This window comes from Somniosus microcephalus, chromosome 29 (assembly GCF_052327205.1).
Source record: "Somniosus microcephalus isolate GS21.2 chromosome 29, FLI_Smic_1.0, whole genome shotgun sequence".
Lineage (NCBI taxonomy): Eukaryota > Metazoa > Chordata > Chondrichthyes > Squaliformes > Somniosidae > Somniosus > Somniosus microcephalus.
In genome coordinates, this window is record NC_141015.1 from 31,773,216 (window position 1) to 31,800,162 (window position 26,947).

The window sequence follows — 26,947 nt, forward strand, 5'->3', positions numbered from 1 at the left end:
TTATGTTGCAGTGCGGTGTTTGTTCACAAGCAGTACAGTAGAATTTACACAATACAACCAAATGACAAAAATAATTCAAAAGTGCATCCTTTAAAAATTTACACTTCCTTGGAAATATGAACACTCTTTAATAAGATAATCTATCATATATTAAAAAGTCAAATACGCTGTAAACGTAACATTATGCTACACATTTTAAATAATGGGGTGCCAGTAAGTGACAACTCCTCACCGAACCCTCAATCATGTAGAAACATTCCCTATCTGCAGTACCGAACCCACCAGATCATGCAAGCCAGAATAACGCACAAAACATTTACAGTGCATGCTCTGATTGTCGACTATATTTTAGAGATCCTGGAATGTGGACAGTCAACATGCTAATGTTCCTTGCAGCCCATTCTCGGGCAATCGGGTGTCAACTCAGAAGAAAAATGGTCTTGTTCCAAAATATCTACATCTGCACCAGACTCTCCAACTAGCTGAATTCCATGTACAACCGCCAAACGATGCCTGGAGGAGCTGAAGGCAAAATGCTGCAATCAGTCTAAAGGATTTCCATGAGTGAAACAGAAAGAGTTATCGCAATGCAAGGTTCTGCCTTTGGTATTCATAGTGCTTGAACTTCCGCCGAGACAGAAATGCATCCGCCGGCAACGACACCCCGCCCCCCCAGGCAAAAAATCATCCGCCGGGTGCCAGCACTCCTAACCCTCCCACACTGGGCAAATTAGGCCACAGGTATCTGCCACCCCCACTGAGGCAAACTCCCCCTTGCCACTTTCATCTCCCCTCCCTTCGTCACATCCCCATGCTCTCGCTCGCTTGCTTCCCTCTGCCCCTCTTCCTCTCCTTGTTCGCCATTCCTCCCCTCCTTTCCCCATCTCTCCTCCCCTCTCCCACTCAAACAGATCGTAAACCACGACAAACTTAATGAACATTAAAACAGGTAAATGTCAAGTACTCAGCACAAACAGTATATTTACAGTAAATAAAAACTTCAATACTGTCACTGAAAATGTCAAAAACAACAAAGACAATTCAGCTCTAACAGTCAACATTAAACTGATGCTTATAATGCAGTCACTTATTTCTCAGATGGCTGTTCATTACGATGGTGTCCTCTGATTAGCTACATCTCTGCTGAACTCAGGTTAACTGCTGTCTCTGTTATACCAAGATATAGCTCCAACTTCCTTTGAAGATATCCCAGAAGGGACATTTAAAAACTGTATCTCTCATAACTAGATTAGGTCATTAATCATAGAATGATACAGCACAGAAGACCACCATTCGGCCCATCATGCTTGTGCAGGCTCTTTGAAAGAGCGAGCCAATTAGTCCCATTCCGCTGCCTTTTCCCCATAGCCCTGCAAATGTTTCCCCTTCAATGATTTATCCAATTCACTCTTGATAGCTATTATTGAATCTGCTTCCACCACCCTTTCAATCAGTGCATTCCAGATCATAAGAACGCAATTCGTAAAAAAAAACTCTCCTTACCGCGCCTCTAGTTCTTTTGCCAATTACCTTACATCTGTGTCCTCTGGTTGCCGAGCATTCTCCCACTGGAAACAGTTTCTCTTTAGTTACTCTACCAAACCCCTTCATGATTTTGAACACCTCTATTAAATCTCCCCTCAACCTTCTGCGCTCTAAAGAGAACACCAGCTTCTCTAGTCTCTCCGTGTAACTGAAGTTCCGCATCCCTGGTACCATTCTAGTACAGGAAACTTTGTGTTATCCGGAGGCTAAATGTCCGGCAAGCTCGAGCCACCGGCAAAAATCAGGAGCCGTTTCGTTAGGTTTTTTTTCTTTTCGTTGCTTTTTTCTCTCAACAGTCAAGCTCTGCAAGGTCTCGCTGAAGCTGTTGCTAAGCTACAGAGACGCTACAGAGAGTACGGCCGACTGTTTAGAAGCTGTTGCTAAGCAACAGGGTTTGTTGCCAGATACGGAGATCAAAATCTCCGTATGTTTCAACATTAGCGCTGGTTTGTCCGGCAGTTTTGAGGGAACGGCAACAGCTCGGTCCCGTCGGTGCCGGATAGCACAAAGTTTCCTGTAAATATCCTTTGCACCCGCTCTAAAACCTTTACATCCTTCCTAAAGTGTGATCCCCAGAATTGGACACAATACTCCAGCTGGGGCTTTACAGGATTCAGCAAGTGACCAGCAAGAAAGAAGCCCAATAAATAATTTTTGATAGACAAGAAGCTTCATTTTTTCACATTAGCATTAGGAATACGTAATATTGTTATTTAGCAGCAGCAACTCGGACATACTGGTTGAAGATGTTCCACAAAACCACTTGCATTTCTAACGGGAACCATGTATGGCCATGTTTTCCACACAATACTAGTATACGTGTACTAGGTATTCAAGAAAAAAAAAAGTATGGAACAGGGTAGAGTAATTTGCACCGCCAAATTGAGATATATGCAAATTAATGAGTTAAACTTTATATATGTTCCACAAGACTCCATGGCATTCACCTAGGCAGCCCAAAGACAGAAAACCTTGAGCACTCCTGATCTAGAAGGTAAAGCCCTGTATTCACATTGATCTTAGAGTGACGCCTAGTGATTAAAGTTAGGATCTGCAATTCCAAAACAACCCAATTAAAAACAACCATTTTATTTCTGATCTGAAGTAGAATACAATTTAAAATGACAGCAGCATTTCTACAAAATCTGAATTTTCTTCTTCCCTTACTAAATTTTTTTAGCAAAATTTAGAAATATAAGGTACCTAATGTATTTTTAAAATAATCTTACTGTTACCCGGTGACAAACCTATCATTCTTTTTCTCCTTATTCAGCTAATCCCGTCTCTTTAAAAACAAATAAAGCTAGTTGTCTTTAAAGAGGAAGCATTTCATTCATTGAGCCTATATAGGTCAGTATGACCCGCACCATTTGTTGATGGATTTAACACTGCAGCTTTGATAGTGTTACAATAATCCAAAACTACATTGAAAAATATTTGAACATAAGAACGTAAGAAATAGGAGCAGGCCTTTCAGCCCTTTGAGCCTGCTCCGCCATTCAGTAAGATCATGGCTGATCTTCTACCTCAACTCCACTTTCCTGCACTATCCCCATAGCCCTTGATTCCTTAATATCCAAAAATCTATCGATCTCTGTCTTGAATATACTCAATGACGGAGCCTCCACAGCCCTCTGGGGTAAAGATTCACCACCGAGTGAAGAAATTTCTCCTCATCTCAGTCCTAAATGGCCGACCCCTTATTCTGAGACTGTGACCCCTGGTTCTAGACTCTCCAGCCAGGGGAAACATCCTCCCTGCATCTACCCTGTCAAGCCCTGTAAGAATTTTGTATGTTTCAATGAGATCACCTCTCATTCTTCTAAACTCTAGAGAACATAGGCCTAGTCTACTCAATCTCTCCTCATAGGACAATCCCCTCATCCCAGGAATCAGTCTGGTGAACCTTTGTTGCACTCCCTCTATGGCAAGTATATCCTTCCTTAGGTAAGGAGACCAAAACTGTGCACAATACTCCAGGTGTGGTCTCACCAGGGCCCGATATAATTGCAGTAAGACGTCTTTACTCTTATACTCAAATCATCTTGTAATAAATGCCAACATAACACTTGCTTTCCTAATAGTTCGCTGTACCTGCATATTAACTTTCAGTGATTCGTGTACAAGGACACCCAGGTCCCTCTGAACACCAACATTTCCCAATCTCTCGCCATTTAAAAAATACTGCTTTTCTATTTTTCTTACCAAAGTGGATAGCTTCACATTTCTCCACATTATATTCCATTTGCCATGTTCTTGACCACTCGCTTAACTTGTCTATATCCCCTTGCAGCCTCCTTGCATCCTCCTCACAACTTACATTCCCACCCAGCTTTGTATCATCAGCAAACTTGGATATATTACATTTGGTCCCCTCATCCAAATCATTGATGTAGATTGTGAATAGTTGAGGCCCAAGCACTGATCCTTGTGGTACCCCACTAGTTACAGCCTGCCAACGCAAAAATGACCCGTTTATTCCTACTCTCTGTTTTCTGTCCATTAACCAATCCTCAATCCATGCTAGTATATAACCCCCAATCCCATGAGCCCTAATTTTGTTTAATAACCTCTTGTGTGGCACTTTATCGAATGTCTTCTGAAAATCCAAATACACTACATCCACTGGTTCCCCCTTATCTATCCTGCTAGTTACATCCACAAAAAACTGTAACAGATTTGTCAAACATGATTTCCCTTTCATAAATCCGCGTTGATTCTGCTCAATCCTATTATTACTTTCTAAGTGCCCTGTTACCACGTCCTTAATAATAGTCTAACATTTTCCCTACTACTGATGTCAGGCTAACTGATCTATAGTTCCCCGTTTTCTCTCTCCCTCCTTTCTTAAACAGTGGGGTTACATTTGCTATCTTCCAATCCGTGGGAACCGTTCTGGAATCTATGGAATTTTGGAAGATGACATCCACTATCACTACAGCCACCTCTTTTAAAACCCTAGGATGTAGGCCATCAGGTTTCAGGGATTTATAGTAGTTTGTAGTAGAAATAGATAGTACAAACCTGCAAGTGCTCGACTCCTAACTCAGTACAAATAGTTGAGCCCCAAGACGACTCATCGCTATAATCCATCTGGCTTTTATTCGGCAAGTTTCACCTGTTCCCAGCTAAACCACCAGGCAGAGCATTGTGCCAAAACAAATTCTAACTTGGGAGTGGAATGATTAGCTGACACCTTCCCACTTGATGCAATTGAAAGACTTATCTTGCTGGCTAATCACAAAATGACATTAAGAAAGAAAGACTAGCATCTACATAACGCCTTCACAACCTCAGGACGTCCCAAAGCGCTTTACAGCCAATGAAGTACTTTTGATGTAGTAGTCACTGTTGTACTGTAGGAAACACAGCAGCCAAATGCACACAGCAAGCTCCCAAAAACAACGTGATAATGACCAGATAATCTGTTTGTTATGCTGATTGAGGGATAAATATTGGCCAGGACACCGGGGAGAACTCCGCTGCTCTTCTTCAAAAATAGTGCCATGGGATCTTTTACGTCCACCTGAGAGAGCAGACGGGGCCTCGGTTTAACGTCTCATCTGAAAGACGGCACCTCTGGCAGTGCAGCACTCCCTCAGCACTGCACTGGAGTGTCAGCCTAGATTTATGTGCTCAAGTCTCTGGAGCGGGACTTGAACCCACAACCTTCTGACTCGGAGGAGGGAGTGCTACCCACTGAGCCACAGCCGATACGGCTGATTAGTAACTATCATAGCGGAATGAGAGAAAAGCTGACTAGTCCGACGACAATTATTGTTATCATTTCAACTGCATTGCTGCAGAGCTGCAGTGCTAACATCTATGAATGGTGCAGGTTCATACCAAGATGGTTTAGCCAGCCATGATGATCATGTCTTTTATACATTCAAACTTGTTGAATTAATTATTTGCCAATTCAGGGAACTGGTTTGATGCAAGCTGCAGAAAATTGAAAAGATCTGAAAATCTGGCCCGGATTCTTGTGTTTGTTAAACTGCAGTCCAATTCTATTTCAGTTGAGCATGTTTGCAACACCCATAGAAACACAAGTGCTAATATTTAATTCAAGTACGGCCATTCTTTACCTCATTTTCAACAGGAAAAAGATTTTGCTCAGAGCAGGGCATTTTCACATGTTTGTCATCCCAGGTATCTTTAAAATGCGTGGGATAGGGTCGAGGGACATCACCACTTTTCAACAAGTCCGTCTGCAATACAAGCACAAAGATAACTGCAACAATTGCATATTCTGTATGAGAAATGGGCAAAACTGTTTTTCCACACCAAATAGATATATTCTTCAAAAGAAACAGCCCTCAGTTTGACATCCCTTAAATTTTAGGGAGAAAGAAGCACATTTAGCCAATTCAAAAATTGGCTTAAAAAACAATGGCTGACTTCTTATTGCAGTTTATAATTTATTAAAGTGCTGTAATCATTTGGTTCTTTTGAACCATTTACTAAGTTTGTAAGTGGGAGTAAGTGTGCAAAACAACAATTGATGACAACAGGTTTCAGGCTGGCTCAGTTGGATGGCCTTGTTTCCCCTGTACAGCAATGTATGCCTGATGTGAAATGAGATTAGCAGTCTTTTTGTCGATTTGGTCCCAAAGCATAAAACTCAGTATTAAATCAAGACTGTAGCGAAGCCACAAGTACTAGCCCGATGAAACAGTTGGATAAGGTAGTGAGTAGCTATGTTTTTCTGTAACCATGCTTAATAAATAGTTGAACACTGAATATTAAGTATTTTCAACCAACTAGTACACTGCTTGGAAAGAGATTTTATTTCAACTTACTCGGATGGTCACTGAGTGATTGCCAGATAATCTTAAAGCTGGCAAAACACCGCTGCATTCAGGCATTCTTCGCATCTCACAGATTGGCGTTCCAAGCCATTTGACATCCACAGGGTATCTTCCTCGGTTCGATCTTTTGTCTTCCTCGCCACAATTCCCTCTACTAGAAGTCAAACATTTGTTAGCATAACAATACTACAACCACGTCCAAAATCTAACTACTAATTAGTATATCACACAGTGCAACGATTCCTTATATTCAGATGATGAAGAGAAATTCAAAGAACCCAAAACTTAACACTTTAATTTGCTTTTTTCCAGACTGATTAACTGCACCAAGCCGAAAAATTTACCCTCTAGGTGAGCAAAAATCAGCTCATCTGATTCAATGCTCAGATTTGCCTTTTCAATCAAATCAAAAGTAAAAAAAAGGCTCAGTTATTTCACTGAATATTTCAGATGTAAAAAGTAAATCCCATACTGCCAGACTCTGCTATTATGCATTTGGCTCAACAGTAGTACCTTTGGGAGAAAGCATTTATTGTGGCGCTCATCCTCATTATCCTATTTAATACACCACAACTGTGACATAAACCAGTGATCTGTGCCTCCAAATAAGCTTCAGCTGGAGATATGATTAAAAACCTAAGAAAGGTCATTCAATTTTTTTAATATAATGCCCTCATTATTTTAATGTTGTTTTGAAAATTTGACACGATGTTGTGCTTTTTAAAGCAACTTTTACCTACTTTATATGATGCCACCGTGCAGGGTGCTCTCCAGGCCTCTCGTTAAACGTGTCCAAAATCAATAGGAAAATCCATGGAAAAGGGCAAACTATTTAACCATTAATCTATGCTGTATAAATAGAATGCATATATCAGGGCTCAGAGAATATGAACCATTCAAGCCATGGTCAACTCAAGACACTACTGGCCCTAATGCTTGCAAATTCTGCAGCCAGCATCACACTAATTTGCTTTTATATGCATTATCATTCTCTTATCTACTCTGGAAATATTGCTTACAATAGCAAAGACCAGAGGAGGTGACTTGGAGCCCAAAAACAATCTCCAAATGGTGAAAGTCATGGAATAAACTGAGGATTCTCCCATGCCTTGTAAGTGCAATAGTAGGAAGTGGCCTTCTGAAGGCAGTGGTGGCGAGCGGCAACTAGTTGAGATAGCCACCCAAAAAATACTGTAACACAATGAGCAAGTTCAAACTAACGTGCAAGTAAGATTATATACACAATACTTTTTGATTCCTCTGCTTTCTTTCAAGTTCACATAACCTTGGCTGAAAATGATGATCTCAGCACATGCTTGCCCAAGTTGCAAGCTGTGCAATTGCGGATATACATGCCCAACTTCCACGGGCAGACACATTTGCTTCAGAGATATGTGCCAAAATAGTGCAGTATTTTTAAGATCAAGTGATTACAGAATATGCACAATACAGTAACTGACTTAGGGATGTTTTAAAAAAACTCAAACATTCACTTACAGACTTTTCCATTTTTGACGGCACCAGCTGAACAGCCCAGAAGCAGGTGATTGCTCCTGATCCCTGTCCCTCCCGTTGCTGGACACACACATTACTGCAGCACTTCTGCAGATGTAGTACTTTACTGTCTGTCAATTACACAACAGGCTCAGTTCAATGCAAATACACCCCTCGGGGGAAAAGTAGACTGTACAGAAACACTGTAACCTTATGATACCCAAATATATTAACAAGCTTATTTTAACAACAGTAAAAAGAGCAAACACGTGTGCTGCTACTCCTCAGTGACATTTCAAAATATTCTGCCTAGCACAAAGGCTTCCCAGAAAAAAGTAGGCATTTACAGTACGAAGCAATCATTATTCATGAGCTATAAGCAAAATCGTTTCCGAATGTGTCGTACAAAAGCTGCCTGGCTTTGGGGGCTAAATCCGATAATTAACCCCTGAAGGATGAATTCTAAAATTAGGGTTAAACCTAATAAAAGCCGGCCACGTCAATGTCGGCATACTGCAATTCTTAGTCTCACACACCAGCAGCGTTTGGTGTGACGAGTGTCTCGGCTTCTCTTCATACCAATGGGAAGTACCGACGCAGAGCCTGCATCACGCTGACAGCTGAGCAAAGTTAATGGGGAGCCAACACTGATGACACGTCCACTTGTTTTAGGATTCGAACTTGTGACGGCTATGGTAAGCATTTAATATTTACTTTAAAGTATTTTATTTGTTTTGATTATGACACCCAATTAAATGTTTTAAGATTTCTGATTACATTTTGACTTTTAAAAGCATGTGTTTGTTCAAGGTCGATTTCATCTGAGTTTTTAAACTCGCATTCAGGAATAAATTAAACCCAGAAATAAATTAAAGCGAGAAATCAGATGGCCAGCTTCCCCCCCTTTACTCTTGAAGGCATTGACTCCTGCTAGGGTACAGTTCCATGCTCTCAAACCTCCAGTAGCTTGCCCACGTGGCCATTTTTCATATAAATCTAGACAGTGAGTGATGGGAGGCTATTCAACTGTAGACAGCATTACAGCCAAGCCCAGTGCTATCCTCACCCAATGACCACACACTTTCCAGCATGGGTCACTGGATAGTGATCAAGAGGGGGAGTGCAGCGAAGATTCACCAGATTGATACCTGGGATGGCAGGAATGACGTATGAGGAGAGATTGGGCTTATACTCGCTGGAGTTTAGGAGAAAGAGAGGGGATCTCTTTGAAACTTATAAAATTCTAACAGGACTAGACAGACTAGATGCAGGAAGGATGTTCCCAATGGTGGGGGAGTCCAGAACCAGGGGTCACAGTCTAAGGATAAGGCCATTTAGGACTGAGATGAGGAGGAATTTCTTCACCCAGAGAGTGGTGAACCTGTGGAATTCTCTACCACACAAGGCAGTTGAGGCCAATTCATTAAATATATTCAAGCAGTTAGATATGTTTCTTAAGGCTAAAGGGATCAAGGGATATGGGGAGAAGGCAGGGACAGGGTACTGAGTTTGGATGATCAGCCATGATCTCATTGAGTGGTGGAGCAGGCTCGAGGGGCCGAATGGCCTACTCCTGCTCCTATCTTCTATGTTTCTATGGAACCCAGGCTGATCTTTCCCGTTCCTACCAGGACACTACAATTGACCTCATTATCCCTAAATGCCCCCATAGGCAAGATCAGATAGCTCAAACACAGGCAGGAAATCAAACCCACGATCTTCTGGTCTGTAGAACTTAGTGTTACACGGAACTGTGTACAGGTATTATACAATATTGAAACCAGAGTCCGGAAACGTTTTAAATAAAGCAAAAAACTTCACTACATATACATTTAAAATTACTCCGCAATATTATGAAACCACAAAATGTCTTATAGTCACAAGCTTCAATCATTTATTAAGTACTGTATAACAGCTCCTTTGTACTGTTTGCAAAGTTATTGAGGCCAAAAAGATAGGATTATTAATTTTAACAGTTATGTGTATCTCCTGATGTTACTCTGCCATCATACAGATAGATAAAGCACAATCTAATGAATTCAGCAAATACAATCTACTGAGAATTCAAAGTCATTTTTGTGCTTAAAATTGAATTATTCAATCATTTCAATTAAGCAAATTTGAATTAAAAGGACTACATTGCATATTCAAGACCCATTTGCACAAAGCCATGAAACCATCATGCTGAATCCTGCCATTAACATTTTGGTTAGCTAAGTATATATGTATAAGATATACACAAGAGTCATACAATAATCCAACCTGTGAAGGGACTTAATTTAAACAAGTTATCTGGTAACAACATAGGGTCTTTTTAAGCTGACAGTAGGGTGTGAGGAGGGTGGCGCTCAGGCAGAAACCACAGCCTATGACTGCTACTGTCTTTTTTTTTTATATTGCACCATGTCACTGGGGTACCTATTGCACCTGCTGGAGAGCAAATGTGATGGAAGACTGGATTTTGCTCTTGGGAACTGTAAAAAGGCAGATTCCTGAATGCCATTGGAGATGCTAGCTAAGTTTGCCTCCTTTATGTTGACAGGAACCACTGATGGCACATCAACTTGGCACCATCCAGAACCCACAAAAATGCAGCTTCAGTAGTTTGCAAACCTCAGGACAAAAGAGATCTATTTAGAGCCAATAATATTTCCAGAGTATCTAGTCATTTTATTTAATATTGTCTAGAGATGCTTTTTGCATAAAACTCGCACCATTATGGATGGAAATTGAGCATTATGTGTATTTTTCTTAAAAAGCCAAGATAACAGAAAAAACCTGAATTGGGAACACATACTACTGTAACGGTGGTGCTGTAGAGGCTGATTGCTGCAAAATTGGCAATGATAGTTGGAAGTAGTGCTGCAATGACACGGACAAGAATATATAACAGCTGATTAATGTACACAAAGCAGAAATAAGTTTCCACAAGGGAACATAATAAGATTGCTGTGCAGCAGCTCGTCGAGTTACTGTTTATTATATAAAATTCAAGATATTACATTACTGCAATCTTCCGAAGCAGAAAGTAGCTATTTTTGGATTCAAAAGACTATAAATGCTCTCCTTCAAAACCAATATGTTCACCAGTACAACCCTTGTTTATATTAACTTTCTTACAATATCCATATTAATTTCTAGAACATAAAATTGAAGCCATAACTACTGGACTTTACAGAAGTTAAGCTTTTTTTTTTTAAAAATTGGTGGCTGTTTGGAACAACCTGATACCAAATCAAACTACAGGCAATATATACCATATATACTCTTCTCTAAGGCCAACATCCATGCTACAGGAAACTCTCGATTTACCGGCACCTAAATAACCGGGAATCTCTGTTAACCGGCAAAATTCAGGAGTAGGTTCAGGTAAGTTTTACTTCATATTAGTGGCCGTTCCTGGATCTGTGGCTGTGTAACTGGGGCTCCTGCACTTGTTGCTAAGCAACAGGGACGCTTGGTCTGTGGCTGGAGTTCCTGCACATGTTGCTAAGCAACAGGGAAGCCTGGATTTGTTGCTGTGTACGGAGCTCTCATACCTTTTAACTATACCTCTCTGTAATCCGGACTTTTTGATAAAGCGGCACCACGCCGGTCCCGTATAATAAAGAGTTTCCTGTACTGTATACTCTTCTCTAAGGCCAACATCCATGCTATAGTACAACTGAACAAAGACAGGGATCAAGTGATGACAAACCAGAGAGGGGGGACCAGGAGACGAGAAGCCATAGATAGGGACAGGATGCCACAAGCAAGCGAGAGTGGAGCAGCACTGGAGAGTCCTGAAGTGAGGTCAGAAAGCAGGCAAGTGCGCTCCACAGGGTGAGACACAGTATCACCCACCACAATGACTCTACTTTCAATTCCACACAATGACTGAAGTCTTTTGTACGACAGGTAGGGCATATAATAAGGGCTGCATATCAACCTCCCCATCCTCAATGATGACAGAGCCCAGCACACAAGTGCGAAAGACAAGGCTGAAGCGTTTGCAACCATCTTCAGACAGAAATAGCGAGTAGATGATCCTTCTTGGCCTTCTTTGGAGGTCCCCACCATCACAGATGCCAGCCTTCAGCCAATTTGATTCACTCCACATGACATCAAGAAACAGCTGAGTGCACTGAACACAGCCAAAGCTATGGGCCCTGACAACAGCCCAGCTGTAGTATTGAAGACCTGTGCTCCAGAACTAGCCATACCGCTAGCTAAGCTATCCCAGTACAGCTACAACACTGACATCTATCAATGTAGAAAATTGCACATGTATGTCAAATCCAACCCAGCCAATTAGCGCCCCATTAGCCTACTCTCAATCAGCAGCAAAGTGATGGAAAGAGTCATCAACGGTGCTATCGAGTGACACTTACACAGCAATAACCTGCTCTCCGATGCTCAGTTTGGGCTCCGACAGGACCACTCGGCTCCAGACCTCATTAGAGCCTTGGTCCAAACGTGGACACAAGAGCTCAATTCCAAAGGTAACGTGAGAGTGACTGTCCTTAACACCAAAGGAACATTTGACCGAGTGCGGCACCAAGGAGCCCTAGTAAAACTGAAGTGAGTGGGGATCAGGCGGGGGTGGGGGGGGGGGGAACTCTCCAGTGGCTAGAGTCATACCTGGCAACAAGGAAAATGCTTGTGGTTGTGAGGCGCCAATTATCTAAGCCCCAGGACATCGCTACAAGAGTTCCTAGGGCATTGTCCTAGGACCAACTACCTTCAGCTGCTTCATCAATGACCTTCCCCCTGCTATTACAAGATCAGAAGTGGAGCTGTTTGCTGATAATTGCCGAGTGTTCAGCTCCATTCGCAATTCCTCAGATAATGAAGCAGTCTGTGCTTGTATGCAGCAAAACTTGTACAACATCCAGGCTTGGGCTGATAAGTGGCAAGTAACATTCGCACCACACAAATGCCAGGTAATAACCATCTCCAACAAGAGTGAGCCTAACCACCTCCCTTGTCATTCAATGGCATTAAAATCACCCCCATCCTCTCACTGAATCCCCATGTCCCAGCAAGTTCAAAATTCTCATCCTCACTTTCAAATTCCTCCATATTATCTTAATGATCTCCTTTACCCTTATGTGCCCACACACTTTCTCTGTTCTCCTAACATTTTAATCCTTGTTGGTTGCTCTATCCAATCCACTATTGGAAAAGGCCATTCAACCTCTACATTCCTGTCCTCTGGAATTTCCTACCAGTTTGCTTCGCCGTCCCACCTTCATCCTCAACTTAACAAATCTCAAAACTCTTCTCTTCAACTATGCCTTTGGTGCCGAACATTCGGTTTTCCCTTTTTCTCCTGCTTACTGTCCACTGTTTGTTCAATATACAGTACTTTGAGATCTCTTCCATACTTGAGCAGTCCAAGAAAAAAGGAAGTTGTTGTTGATTCTCTGGCAATTATTTGCCATCTGTATGTTTTGTCTTTGGTACAGTTAAGCAACATGCCACTGCAGAAAGTAACAAATCCATAAAAGCATCTGCTAAACTCCACTGTAGTGCATTTTTTAAGAAGTTATTAGCACACGTTTTAACATTAATTATATAGCTATATGCTTCTTTTTTAAAAAGCCATACAAATTAAACAGTGCAAAAAAGGTTTACCCATTGACAGGTGAATGTTCAGCTGTACTGGAAAAATACATACTGTAGTTCAAATCAAAATCCAGTAAATTTCCACCAAAGTGTCTAAACTTCTGAACATCCATTTAGACTTTATAAACATTTCATTTCTCAACAAATGTGGCAGTAAGTCTGCAAGTCCTGATCTTCAATGACACAGGATTAAACAATTTACTAGTCAAGATTGCAAAATGAAAGTCACAAAACCCTATTCTTGATGGTGTGTTAAATTATTTGCTAAAACTTTAGAGTACAAATTCAAAGTCAGAGATGAGAAAATTATACAGTGCTAACCTTGCATATGCAGACAATGTAACCAAGAGTAGGGCAAAATTTAACCTGAAAAACATACTGGCCCGGAATCTGCGGTCAGCAGCGAGGCAAAGGCGCTCGCCGCGGGCCCCGAAGAAAGCTGCCCACAAAGATCTCGGTGGCGAGAAGTTTGCCTTTTTCGGCGTGCAAGAGATTTCAGTGTAATATCATGGAGAATCCCTAGCGTGCTCTGCTTTGACGTCAACAAGCAGCCAATCACAATGCGGAAATCTTACAAGACAGGGAACCAGGAAATGAAAAGCTGCTTTTATCTCCACTTTTTAAAAATGTTACAGAGAGCAAAACAAAGACCAGGGCTCTCGCATGGGGATAAGGTAAACCTGAAATAAATATGAACAAACTTTTAAAAAACATTAAATTTTTTTTAAAGTTTCTTACAAATTGTAATTTTTTTTTATCATAATGGAGAAATTTGACACTCCACAGAATTAAAATTAGTTTTTCAGGGCCACAATGTTTGTTTAGCAGTCACTACGCTGTTAAAACCCCAGTTACACCTAACCCAACGAGGCCTAACTTTTAATAGGGTATTTAACAGGGATATTACCGCGGAAAAGCCCAAGTTGGGATGGCAGGAATGACGTATGAGGAGAGATTGGGTCGATTAGGCTTATACTCGCTAGAGTTTAGAAGAATGAGAGGGGATCTCATTGAAACTTATAAAATTCTATAAAAAACTAGATGCAGGAAGGCTGTTCCCGATGGCGGGGGAGTCCAGAACAAGGGCTCACAGTCTAAGGATAAGGGGTAAGCCATTTAGGACAGAGATGAGGAGGAATTTCTTCACCCAGAGAGTGGTGAACCTGTGGAATTCTCTGCCACAGAAGGCAGTAGAGGCCAATTCATTAAATATATTCAAGAAGGAGTTGGATATATTTCTTGAGGCTAAAGGGATCAAGGGATATGGGACAGGGTACGGAGTTTGGATGATCAGCCATGATCGCATTAAATGGCGGAGCAGGCTCGAGGGGCCGAATGGCCTACTCCTGCTCCTATCTTCTATGTTTTCGTCAGTTTCACTGATTGCCGGCTATGGGGGTGGGCAGTGAATGACTGACCGCAACTTCAGGATTTCCGCATTTAGATGCGCATGCGCTACATCCTTAAGTTGCGGTCAACTTCAAAGGGGTAATAACAGCGAACACTGTTAGTTCGCTGTTATTACCCACCATAAATTTCAGCCCATTGATGAATTGCTGCTCCGGTGCTACTCATAATCCTGCACATTTTAATCCCATTTTACAACTGTCAGGTAGTATTTTATAACTGGCAAAACTAAGTGCAGTTAGACACAGAATATCTGTACTATAGTTCTCTAAATAAAAATTCTCAGCCACAACTAAGGAAAAAGTGCTTACTTAGCAGTCAGTGCTGAAAATGCAGAGAGAATTCTTTATGGTGACATATAGTTATATTGGCATATACTGAGGTCTTTGATGATAAGTATTTAAATTGGAGTAAAATCATCCTGAGGAAATTATTTGGAGAAAATTAGCAGAGCAATTTGGAATGGTTACTGAAAATCTACAAAAAATGGTGAATGAGGAAAGTACGAATGATGTACACAATTCGACATTCAACATAGGATAATACCACAACTAAACGCATGAGCACGAAGCAATTGCAGACGGGGAAAGACATTCCTAGAATGAGTTTATTGCAGATACAGAACACAAAAATAAATATTTTAAGAAAAGTGGCACTAATGTAAACTTTTTAATATTTTTATCAATAACTCACAAGTGGGGAGCAGAGGGGCAAAACAGCATCGGTTATACTAACTGGGATACCAGACTACCTGAAGTGGCTGACTATGTGTATTCTGCTCGTCTTTCCTCAGAACTAAACAACATATCTTATTGTTTATGAAATTTAGACGGTGCATTTGTTCTGCTGAAAGGAAGAATATTTTAACAAAATACACCAATTAGATCAAATTTTGGAGGCTTATTAAGCTAATTATAAAACAATGCAATAGCTACAGCTCTCCTGCACTGTACTGCCACATACTGGAAGCATCATGCACAAGCTTTGGACAAACAGCTTCCAAATGAAACCGACTGTACATTTTTTGTTTCTAATTAGGCTGGCTGAACAACAGATTTCACTAGGGGCCAGCCACCTGAAACTTTGTTGAACAGCTCCATCCCTTCTCAAGGGAGGGGGGAGGGAACGTAAAAATGCACTTAATAACCTAATCTGTGCATGGCCAAAAGCAAAAGTTTACATTTAACATCTGACTTTTCATGCAAAAATAGTATTTACCATCTAAAAGAGTTCCCAACATGTTAAATAAATGGCACATTATAGCACAGCTGTTATTCTCAGTTTGTTCTCCAGTAGTTTGGACACCACTTTAATCATCCGACAGTAAGTACAGCCCCCACCGCTTATAGCGGGCACGTTGGTGTTAACATGATTTTCCCGCTATAAGAAGTGGATGGTAAAACTGATGTATGCACGGTTACTTAAATGCTTGTCTCTGTAATAAAAGTTTTGCACGTCAGTTTAAAAAATGTACAACAATGTCAGCCGTGGCTCAGTGGGCAGCACGCTCGCCTCCGAGTCAGAAGGTTGTGGGTTCAAGTCCCACTCCAGAGACTTGTGTACAGAAATCTAGGCTGACACTCCAGTGCAGTACTGAGGGAGTGCTGCACCATTGGGGGTGCCATCTTTCAGATGAAACATTAAACCGAGGCCCCGTCTGCCTCCTCAGGTGGACGTAAAAGATCCCATGGCACTATTTCTTAGAGGAGCAGGGGAGTTATCTCTACCTCTAACAATAACCACTGCCTGTAATAGCTGGCGTGCATTAGAAGCGACTCCTTTGCAACTGGCTCCTATGGCACTGGCAATTAAGCGCTAGCTGCCCGATATAGGCAGCTACCCATGATAAGCATGGATGTTCTAAGTGTTGGGGACTGTACAAGGAAACCTTTCAACATGCTTCCAAGAGAACACAATACTGTGTACTACATTTCACAACTTGCCTTGTGTACTACATTTTAAAACAAATCTAATAACTAGCTATTCATCTCATTTGTTGTTAGTGGGGCCTTGCTGTGCCATTTGGTCGCTGCACTTGCCTAGATAACAAGTGACTGCACTTCAAAAATAAGGACAATCAAATTGCACACAGCTAAACTTAATTGGCAGAATATATCGTCCATTGAAGTATTCCTGTATCCTCTGTCTACCAGGAACAGTGCCAAAGCAGATCCCGCGTCAGAATGTTTGCGACCTCACCCTGCTATGCAAGATAATACAACAAATTGTGGTTGTGAAGTAAAACTGAGCACTGCCATGTTACTTTTACTTTCATTTCCAGCTTCTGGGGAAGAAACAAAAATCAATGGCATACATGTAGAAAATTCTTAATCAGTCCAGTCATTTCACAGTTGCTGTGGTTTTACATTTCCACACGATTTGTTCTTCAGTGTTCAACTGGGAAAAAGAATTTTACTTCTTAGGATCCTGGCCTGACTGGAGAAAGCTAGGATAAAAGACACGATATTGTGCACTAATCCTGCAATATAACTTTTTTTCCTGGTGCAATTTTTCATTCAACTCCATTTATAATAGTTGATGCAGCCAGAGCAGCAATAGAACGTATCTCACGAAAAACTCCTTAAACATCTACAGCACAATTCTTTACAAGAAAGCACTCTCCTAAACCCTTCTACAGTACTTAAATGAAGTGATGGCATTGTGCAAAAGTAGGAATGTTTTTTTGTGTGCCTTCGACACAGTACATTACAGGCAGATTCACAGAACTGTTCGCAACTATCTGATAACCTAGCAAATTCAACAAAACTACAGCACCCACTGCAACAACTAAACCAACAGCACAGTTTCACAGCATTTTCGACAAACCTTCATGATCACAAAACACACAATACAGCAGCATTAAATTCTGCATTAAAAGATCCCTTTCACTCAGTTGCCCAACTTGCAGCTGAAGTAAAAGTCAGCTAATTGGCAGAGCAGCTCGGCCAGCTGCACTGCAGGAACAGGCCTGTCTGTGCACAGTCACCAACTCCTTCAATTCGTTCAGCAAATCAGCTCCACACACATAGGAACAAACAGCCACTGTTGGCTTCCTGCTTCCTGTTTCCAAAGCAAACCCAATCAACCAAAGTACGAGAGATCAGTGGATGAATGTTAGCGTGCGCACTCCTTTTGTTTCACTTGTAGATCTTTGAGCTATCCTAATCTTCCAAATTTTAATACAGTTGAGCTATATATTACTGATAACACAAAAGTTAAATGAGAAGAACATAAACACAACCACATGTGGAACGCTAGCTAAGTAACATTTTACTAGCCATACGAGGAGGAAATCAGTCATAAAGCTACACTACTTTTTAAAAAGTACAATAATCAAATACTGCAAAGTATCACTTTTGAAGTCTCCCATTTATTGTAAATTATTTATGTTTAGAATCACAAAACATTTGGTGTGGTTTAATTAACTTACAATACAATAAGCTGGGAATATTCTGGATGGTTTAAGAAAGAAAGACTTGCATTTATATAGCGCCTTTCACTACCACTGGACGTCTCAAAGCGCTTTACAGTTAATGAAGTACTTTTGAAGTGGAGTCACTGTTGTAATGTGAGAAACGCGGCAGCCAATTTGCGCACAGCAAGGTCCCACAAACAGCGATGTGATAATGACCAGAGGTGCATTTACCCAGTGTCCCGGCTAATATTTATCCCTCAACCAACATAACAAAAACAGATTATCTGGTCATTATCACATTGCTGTTTGTGGGAGCTTACACTGGGTAAATGCACCACCTACTCTAGTTTAAATGGGTAAATGCACCACCTAATCTACTGGGCCATACATATCTGAAAAGTCACAGATCTGATCCATGCTCAGCACCAGGTTAGCTGATCCCAGCTGCAGAGGGTTAGGGACACTGCAGTTGGCTTCAGCGATTTCTGGGCAGATGGGAGGGGTATGTAGGGCAAGATTGCCTTCCTTCCATTTACTTACTAACTTCACTCCCACCTGGTTTCACCAATAAAAATGGTCTCGGCTGGGATTCACTGTCCAGATTTACTGACTAACAGGACACAAGGTGGGACACTGCTGTTGACACTTCAAATAAAGTGTCCATGCACAAGCATTTTTAAAACAGGAAGATAGTCCACAATTAATCACCAAACGCCAAAAATATTGCCATGTTTTAAGGTCAACTTACTATCCACTCAACTCCACATAGATCAAAATACTTGGTAGAAAGACTTCTACTTACTTGTATTGCATTACAGGCTAAGTACCTTGCTAAAAGTTATTGCTAACAGTGAAGCACTACTAGGTCAACAACATGTTTATATTGCATGATTAATGTAGATGAACATTACAAGGGGCTTCACAAAAACTAAGGGAAAAAACAGGCACCAAGCTAGTATTAGGAGAAATGACTAAAAGCTTGGTCAACTTAAATGATATTGACGGGTATTATTACTAGATGTCATTAATAGGTCCTATACTGAGAAACAAAGAACTTTCAGAATAAATGGTTTAAGATTCAATTTTTTTAAATCTGACCTTAGCATATTCTGTACGAAGTTTACTGAATTGTGATAACGTTTTGAATTCTAAAGTGGTTAGTGATCCACTTTAAACTTATCAGAAGACCACAGCAATATATTAAAGCTCTTTTTTAATTTCCTGCTACGGTAGCGTAGTGGTAATGTTACTGGCTGTGTAATCCAGAGGCCGGGACTAATGATCCAAAAATGAGAGTTCAAACCCCACCACAGCAGCTGGGGAATTTAAATTCAGTTAATTAAATAAATCTGGAATAAAAAGCTAGTGTCAGTAATGGTGACCATGAAATTACCGGATTGTTGTAAACACCCATCTGGTTCACTAATGTCCTTTAGGGAAGGAAATCTGCCGTCCTTGCCTGGTCTGGCCTACGTGTGACTCCAGACCCACAGCAATGCGGTTGTCTAGTAACTCCCTCTGAAATGGCCTAGCAAGACACTCAGTTGTAACAAACCGCTCCGAAACAAAATGATAAAAATGAAACCAGACGGACCACTCGGCACCGGCTACGGACACGGCAACGACACACCCAGCCCAGTCAACCCTGCAAAGTCCTCCTCACCAACATCTGGGAACCTGTGCCAAAATTGAGAGCGCTGTCCCACAGACTAGTCAAGCAACAGCCTGACATAGTCATACTCACAGAATCATACCTTTCAGCCAGTGTCCCAAACTCCTCCATCACCATCCCTGGGTATGTCCTGTCCCACCGGCAGGACAGACCCACCAGGGGTGGTATACAATCAGGAAGGAGTGGCCCTGGGAGTCCTCAACATTGACTCCGGACCCCATGAAGTCTCACGGTTTCAGGTCAAGCATGGGCAAGGACACCTCCTGCTGATTACCACCTACCGCCCTCCCTCAGCTGATGAACACCACTTAGAAGAAGCACGGAGAGTAGCAAGGGCACAGAATGTACTCTGGGTGGGGGACTTCAATGTCCATCACCAAGAGTGGCTCGGTAGCACCGCTACTGGCCGAGTCCTAAAGGCCATAACTGCCAGTCTGGGCCTGCTACAGGTGGTGAGAGAACCAACACGAGGGAAAAACCGACTTGACCTCGTCCTCACCAATCTACCCGTCGCAGATGCATCTGTCCATGACAGCACTGGTAGCAATGACCACCGCACAGTCATTGCGGAGACGAAGTCCCGTCTTCACACTGAGGACACCCTCCATCGTGTTGTGTGGCACTACCACCGTGCTAAATGGGATAGATTCAGAACAGATCTACCAGCTCAAAACTGAACATTCATGAGGCGCTGTGGGCCATCAGCAGAATTGTATTCCACCACAGTCTGTAACCTCATGGCCCGGCAAATGCCTCACTCTACCATTACCATCAAGCCAGGGGACTAACCCTGGTTCAATAAGGAGTGTAGAAGAGCATGCCAGGAGCAGCACCAGGTGTACCTAAAAATGAGGTGCCAACCTGGGGAAGCTACAACACAGGACATGCATGCTAAAAAGCAGAAGCAGCATGCTATAGACAGGGCTAAGCGATCCCACAATCAACGGATCAGATCAAAGCTCTGCAGTCCTGCCACATCCAGTCGTGAATGGTGGTGGACCATTAAGCAACTAATGGGAGGAGGAGGCTCCATGAATATCTCCATCCTCAGTGATGGTGGAGCCCAGCACGTGAGTGCAAAAGACAAGGCTGAAGCATTTGCAACCATCTTCAGCCAGAAGTGCCAAGTGGATAATCCATATTGGCCTCCTCCTGAGGTCCCCACCATCACAGAAGCCAGTCTTCAGCCAATTCAATTCACTCCACATGATATCAAGAAATGGCTGAGCGCACTGGATACAGCAAAGGTTATGGGTCCTGACAACATCCCGGCTATCGTGCTCTGAAGACTTGTGCTCCAGAACTAGCCGCGCCTCTAGCCAAGCTGTTCAAGTACAGCTACAACACTGGCATCTATCTGACAATGTGGAAAACTGCCCAGGTATGTCCTGTCCACAAAAAGCAGGACAAATCCAATCCGGCCAATTACCGCCCCATCAGTCTACTCTCAATCATCAGCAAAGTGATGGAAGGTGTCGTCGACAGTGCTATCAAGCGGCACTTACTCACCAATAACCTGCTCACAAATGCCCAGTTTGGGTTCCGACCTCATTACAGCCTTGGTCCAAACATGCACAAAGGAGCTGAATTCCAGAGGTGAGGTGAGAGTGACTGCCCTTGACATCAAGGCAGCATTTGACCGAGTATGGCATCAAGGAGCCCTAGTAAAACTGAAGTCAATCGGAATCGGGGGGGGAAAAAGCTCCACTGGCTGGAGTCATAACTAGCACAAAGGAAGATGGTTGTGGTGGTTGAAGGTCAATCATCACAGCCTGAGGACATTGCGGCAGGAGTTCCTCAGGGCAGTATCCTAGGCCCAACCATCTTCAGCTGCTTCATCAATGACCTTCCCTCCAACATAAGGTCAGAAATGGGGATGTTCACTGATGACTGCACAGTGTTCAGCGCCATTCACAACTCCTCAGTTAATGAAACAGTCCATGCCCGCATGCAACAAGACCTGGACAAGTGACAGGTAACATTCGCGCCACAGAAGTGCCAGGCAGTGACTATCTCCAACAAGCAAGAGTCTAACCACCTCCCCCTTGAGGTATTGCCATTGCCAAATCCCCCACCATCAACATCCTGGGGGGGGTCACCATTGACCAGAAACTTAACTGGACCAGCCACATAAATACTGTGGCAACAAGAGCAGGTCAGAGGCTGGGTGTTCTGCAGCCCATAAACGAATATAAAAAAAAATTATGCAAGACTGAACTTGATGCCAAACTGTTGGTAATACTGTACCGTGAACCTGCTTCCACCAGTAACTAAAGCAACATTGCTCAAACTTTCGCTCACACAACTACCCCAACAATGCTCTATTCACACTCATGGTACAGGGATGAGAGCTGCTCTATTCAGTCCCCGGATTGGCATTAGTAGATCATTTCCTAACCTTCTACTGTATTAAACTCTACTTATAGCCAATACAGTACTCTACTTCAATTATGTTATACTGCATGCAGCAACTTTGTCATTGCCATTTAAGTCACAGTATGACCTCATTAATTATTTAACACAAGCACAGTGATGCATGTTGAAACTTGGATAGTAAAAGATAACACTATGGATATGAGTGGCGCAACATGATAAAATGTGATACATGCACTGATATAACTGGTCACGTCAATACATAGAAGATGCTACACATGAAGAAAAAAAATCAAAAACAGCTAGTCACCACATATCTAACAAAATGGAATGTAACATTGCAGAATTTTTTGGAAGATGTATTAAAAGGTTCTACCAGGATTCACACACACACACACACAAAATCTCAGACAGTATACCTTCTGACGTGCTTTCCCGCCTAAAGAAAAGCTACGTGACCAATTACAGATCTTGCATATCTTTTTGGTAAATAATAGACATTTTCTTTCTCCTTTTACTGAAGTTAGTGACACCTTGCGGAGGTATAGTCCCACAGTCACTCTCTAACACCTTACCACGAAGGCCATGGTTTATACTCTAGTCTACAATGCCTGTCGGAATGAGTGGGAAATCGCAGCCGAGCCAGAGCCTGTCCTCACTAGATGTCCACATGCAAATTCATAGCAAGTGTGTTGTTTAAGCAAACAGGAATGGGAACCCTGGCTGATTTTCCACTCTCTAAGGGGCACTGAAGCTAATTGCAGCGTCCTCACCATCACCCTGGTTGAGATGAATTACGTCAGTTCAGAGTGGAAATAGAAACCTCTCTCGTCTGTGGGGCTCAGCAGCTCCCTGGATAAACTTGTTAAGCCATTGCAGGCCTGACGCACTTGTGGAGGAACTGCTCCTCTCAGTCACTGCTGAGATTTTCTCTGTACACATGGATCTCTGGAACATGGAAAAATTAAAAGAAGAACTGTACCTTTTGTCACGTATCCTTTGTGGCTTCCTGTCCAGGTACTCAAAATGATCAGTGATTTTTGTCGGCATCTTTGAAGGACCCTTCGGATTCCCCGGCTGTGAAGATGAACTAGTCGATGGGTTTATTTTCTGCTCTGGCTTCAGTGCTTCATGTGTTCCATCCTTTAAACCACAAAATGCTTTAGGCTGTGCCTTTAAGAATGGATCCTCACAATGACATTTTGTGTCTTCGTCCACTTCCATCATTTCTTCATCTTTTTTATTGCCAGAGTAAGTATTAACACAGTCAGCCTTCTGGGTAAGGGAGGTGTCCTTCAGACCTTCTGAAACTTTGGCTGATAAACAAACATGTTCAGTCTCAGATTCATGGGAACTATTCCCTGAAGTATCTACTTGCATAGGGAAGACAGACTCAGTCCCTTTCTTAACAGAGAGGCAATCGCCTGTGTCTCTCTTCCCACTATCTTGCTTTTCAGTTCCACTTGGGCCAGGCATACATTGCTCGCAGCTAGAATCAGAAAGCGGACTCTCAGGGACAACATACATCTCATCAAATGGATCTTCAATCGAGTTTGGGGCCTCAAGGTCTTTGATGTGCTGGTCCTCAAGGTCTTTGATGTGCTGGTCCTCAAGGTCTTTGATGTGCTGGTCCTCAAGGTCTTTGATGTGCTGGTCCTCTTTAACCATGGCTATCTCACCAGCTTGAGTGGCCATGGTATTCCTTGAACCTTTTGTCTCCGAAGGTTTTATTACCCATTCCTCAAGCGTCTTGCACTTTTTTTTGTCCGGGATGATGCTCTTACGGTTTTCTCCAGAACCAGAACTTTCCACTTTAGTACATGATGCTTTTTGGTTATCTCTATCACCTTCAGAAGTGCGTCTGTCCACACTTTTGGTGGTGGTCTGTTCAAATTTCTCAGCCTCTGAACCAAAGGGATTTTTCCCTTGCTGTTTTTTAGTCTTCTCTTCGGACTCACAGTACTCTGTTGTTTTACTATTTTTGGACTCGTTTTCTGAAGTATTCAACATACTGCTCTGCTGCATATACTGAACTGTCTGAATATCCATGTTTTCACTCTCATTCAAAGCTTCTTCCGATCCTCCATCTTTGACTTGCAGTGTTTGTTTGGTGCTGCAAAAGAATACAATGTTGAGATGAAGGAGCAACTTTTTAAATACATATAAATGTGAACTTGTTAAATTGATCACCCTCTGTTAAACTGAATCACTTTTTTTACATTTTCTATCGTTTACCACTTTACCACCACCCCCCTCCCCCCGCACGTTCCCAAAAACTGAACACCACTGCATCCTCCACAGTTAGAGAGCAATAGTTTAATCCATGGATACTCCTTGCTGATTCTAGGATTGTCCAAAAGGAGATGCGTTTGAGTTCTGTGGAAAGAGACACACCATACCTAACCAAATGCCCTGGGGGAAACTGCCTGTCAAGAATCCCATTTGGGGGGGTCCCAAGCGAAGAGTCCAAGACTGTGGTTTCAAAGCTTCGCTCTGATCCCCAGCTCACTTTAATCATGACCAACATCCTGTTAGTTTATCCCTAGCTGCCTTGAGGGCATTTAGAGTCAATTGCAGATGGTGTAGGGTTGGTATCACACAAGGACAGACGTTGGTGAATCAGTTGGGTTATATGACAATATAACAGCTTTTGTCATCATTTTATCTGATGCCAACCCACAAATTGTGAGATTTATTGGCCCAGAAATTGGTGTCGGGGGCTTCCCGCGGGTGCAAGCCCCCGACCTACACTTACATAGCGCGCCGACAGTTGAAGCCTGGCCCCGCGTGGATTTCCTGTCAGTGGCCCGGTTCAGCTCCCGGCGCGCTGTGCGTGCATGATCCAGAGGCGTAGTTAGTTCGATGAGCCGGCTGGGATCACGTGAGCACTGGGCAACCAATCGGAGATTGCAAAAGTTCATTCATGAGTTTGATAGTAAGAACTGTCAAACTCATGAAAACTCCGGGCACCCAAAACTACTTAAACTTCAAATAAAAGTTAAAAAAACATCCCACTAATTAAATGAACTAATAATAACTGGAGAAAACTATTTTAAACAATTATTCAAATTTCTGAATTTTTTTTTTTACGAATTTGGGTCTAAAAATACACTTACCTTACTGTAAAGTCTTTAAAAATAATAAACCTGTGGAAAAAAAATTCTAACTTTAATTATTAGACCACTTACCTTTTAAAACTAAGTCCTTACGTCTGCTTTCTTCATTCGTAAAAAGTTGAGGCCTTCACGCACGGGCAAACCTTTTAAAAAAAAGGAATTTCAGCGCGCCCGCGCAGAATCCTGCGTGCACGTGTTCGACCTCTGAACCCCTTGGTTCAGAGGAAAGGAAATGCCGGTTTTCCATGCATGCTGAAAACCGGCACTTCCATCGGGCTCACGCATGAGTACCCCGTCCGTACTCACTCGTTGGGACCCGAATTACTGGGCCATTATCTCACAACTTGTCATGGTAGGATTTGAACTCATTACCACTGGACTATCGTACCCGTGGGTCAGTTCAAAATACAAGTTTCTCAAGCTCATTTCTTTCATCCTCTTTCTCTTCCTTTCTTTCATCTTTACCCTCGTACTCTCTCGCGTGTTCGTCTTTTCAGTGTTTCTGAAAAGCAGCGTGTTAGAAAAGCTCATCTCTCATTCATATTATCATCAGAGGTTATCATTGGGGGAAAGAGTCAGCGAGTCGGCATTATTGGTAGGCCGTGGATCCTGTACACTGGGGAGCAGCCTGTAGCTGCAGATATATAGAAACATAGAAAGATAACTATTTTGTCTGCACCACACTCTATGACTGCACAACAAGAGTTATTACACTACATGCAATACATACTATAAATCGAGAATTATACCTGGCTTGGTCCATCTTTAAATCTGTACATTTGTCTGTCGCTACATTTGCCCACTTTTGTTTTTGGCCTGCAAAATATCAAAACATACGTCAACGCACAATTCATGATTTCAAATTTCAATTTTAAAAATTGAAAAAGGTACTGTGCAATGTTCCCTGTAATTTTTTTTTTGGGGGGGGGGGGGGGGTGGGGGCGCGCAGGCCCTTTAACTGGCTGCGCGGCCCATTCAATTTTTCGCGTATGCGCAGTTATTACCATTGTAAAGCCAGTGAGCGGCCTGCGCGGGACCTCCAGGCCACTGCGCGGCCGCACAGCTTAACATTGGAAATAATACAACAGTACCATTCAGGTAGTCCAGAACCAAATGTTTAATCCATGCTGATCATCTCCTCTTCATTTCCTATTCTTGATGTGCACTTTTTTCCTAATTTCCCCCTATATTTATACATCTCAGAAAGGGTACTTGTCTGGACTGAAACAATTCTTTTCAGACTTCTACTCATTCAGGGGTGCACTTGCCTATTTGTGTGTTATTTCCCAATTCCAATGTCTTTTTTAAGATCAAGACATTACCTCATGCCTGAGCAGCGCATGGTCAGGCATTTTGTACCTTTCCATTCTATACATTATTTTCAACTGATTGTTTTACATTTCATTTACAGCAACTCCTACATAGAATAAGCATCCAATTCCAGTAAATTCAACAATAGTTAGTACACAACAATAATAAAGAAAATATGTATTTATGTAAAACCTCG

At 42.2% G+C, this 26,947-nt stretch overlaps 1 protein-coding gene across 1 annotated transcript in view; it reads right to left on the reverse strand.

Moving 5' to 3' along the window:
- The window catches only part of parga (poly (ADP-ribose) glycohydrolase a), a 135,743-nt gene that overhangs the window by 101,632 nt on the left and 7,164 nt on the right, over positions 1-26,947 (reverse strand). Inside the window, 4 exon segments of the mRNA XM_085970540.1 lie at positions 5,634-5,756; positions 6,348-6,510; positions 23,307-24,437; positions 26,190-26,256. Of these exon segments, the coding sequence (XP_085826666.1) occupies positions 5,634-5,756; positions 6,348-6,510; positions 23,307-24,437; positions 26,190-26,256 (1,484 nt within the window).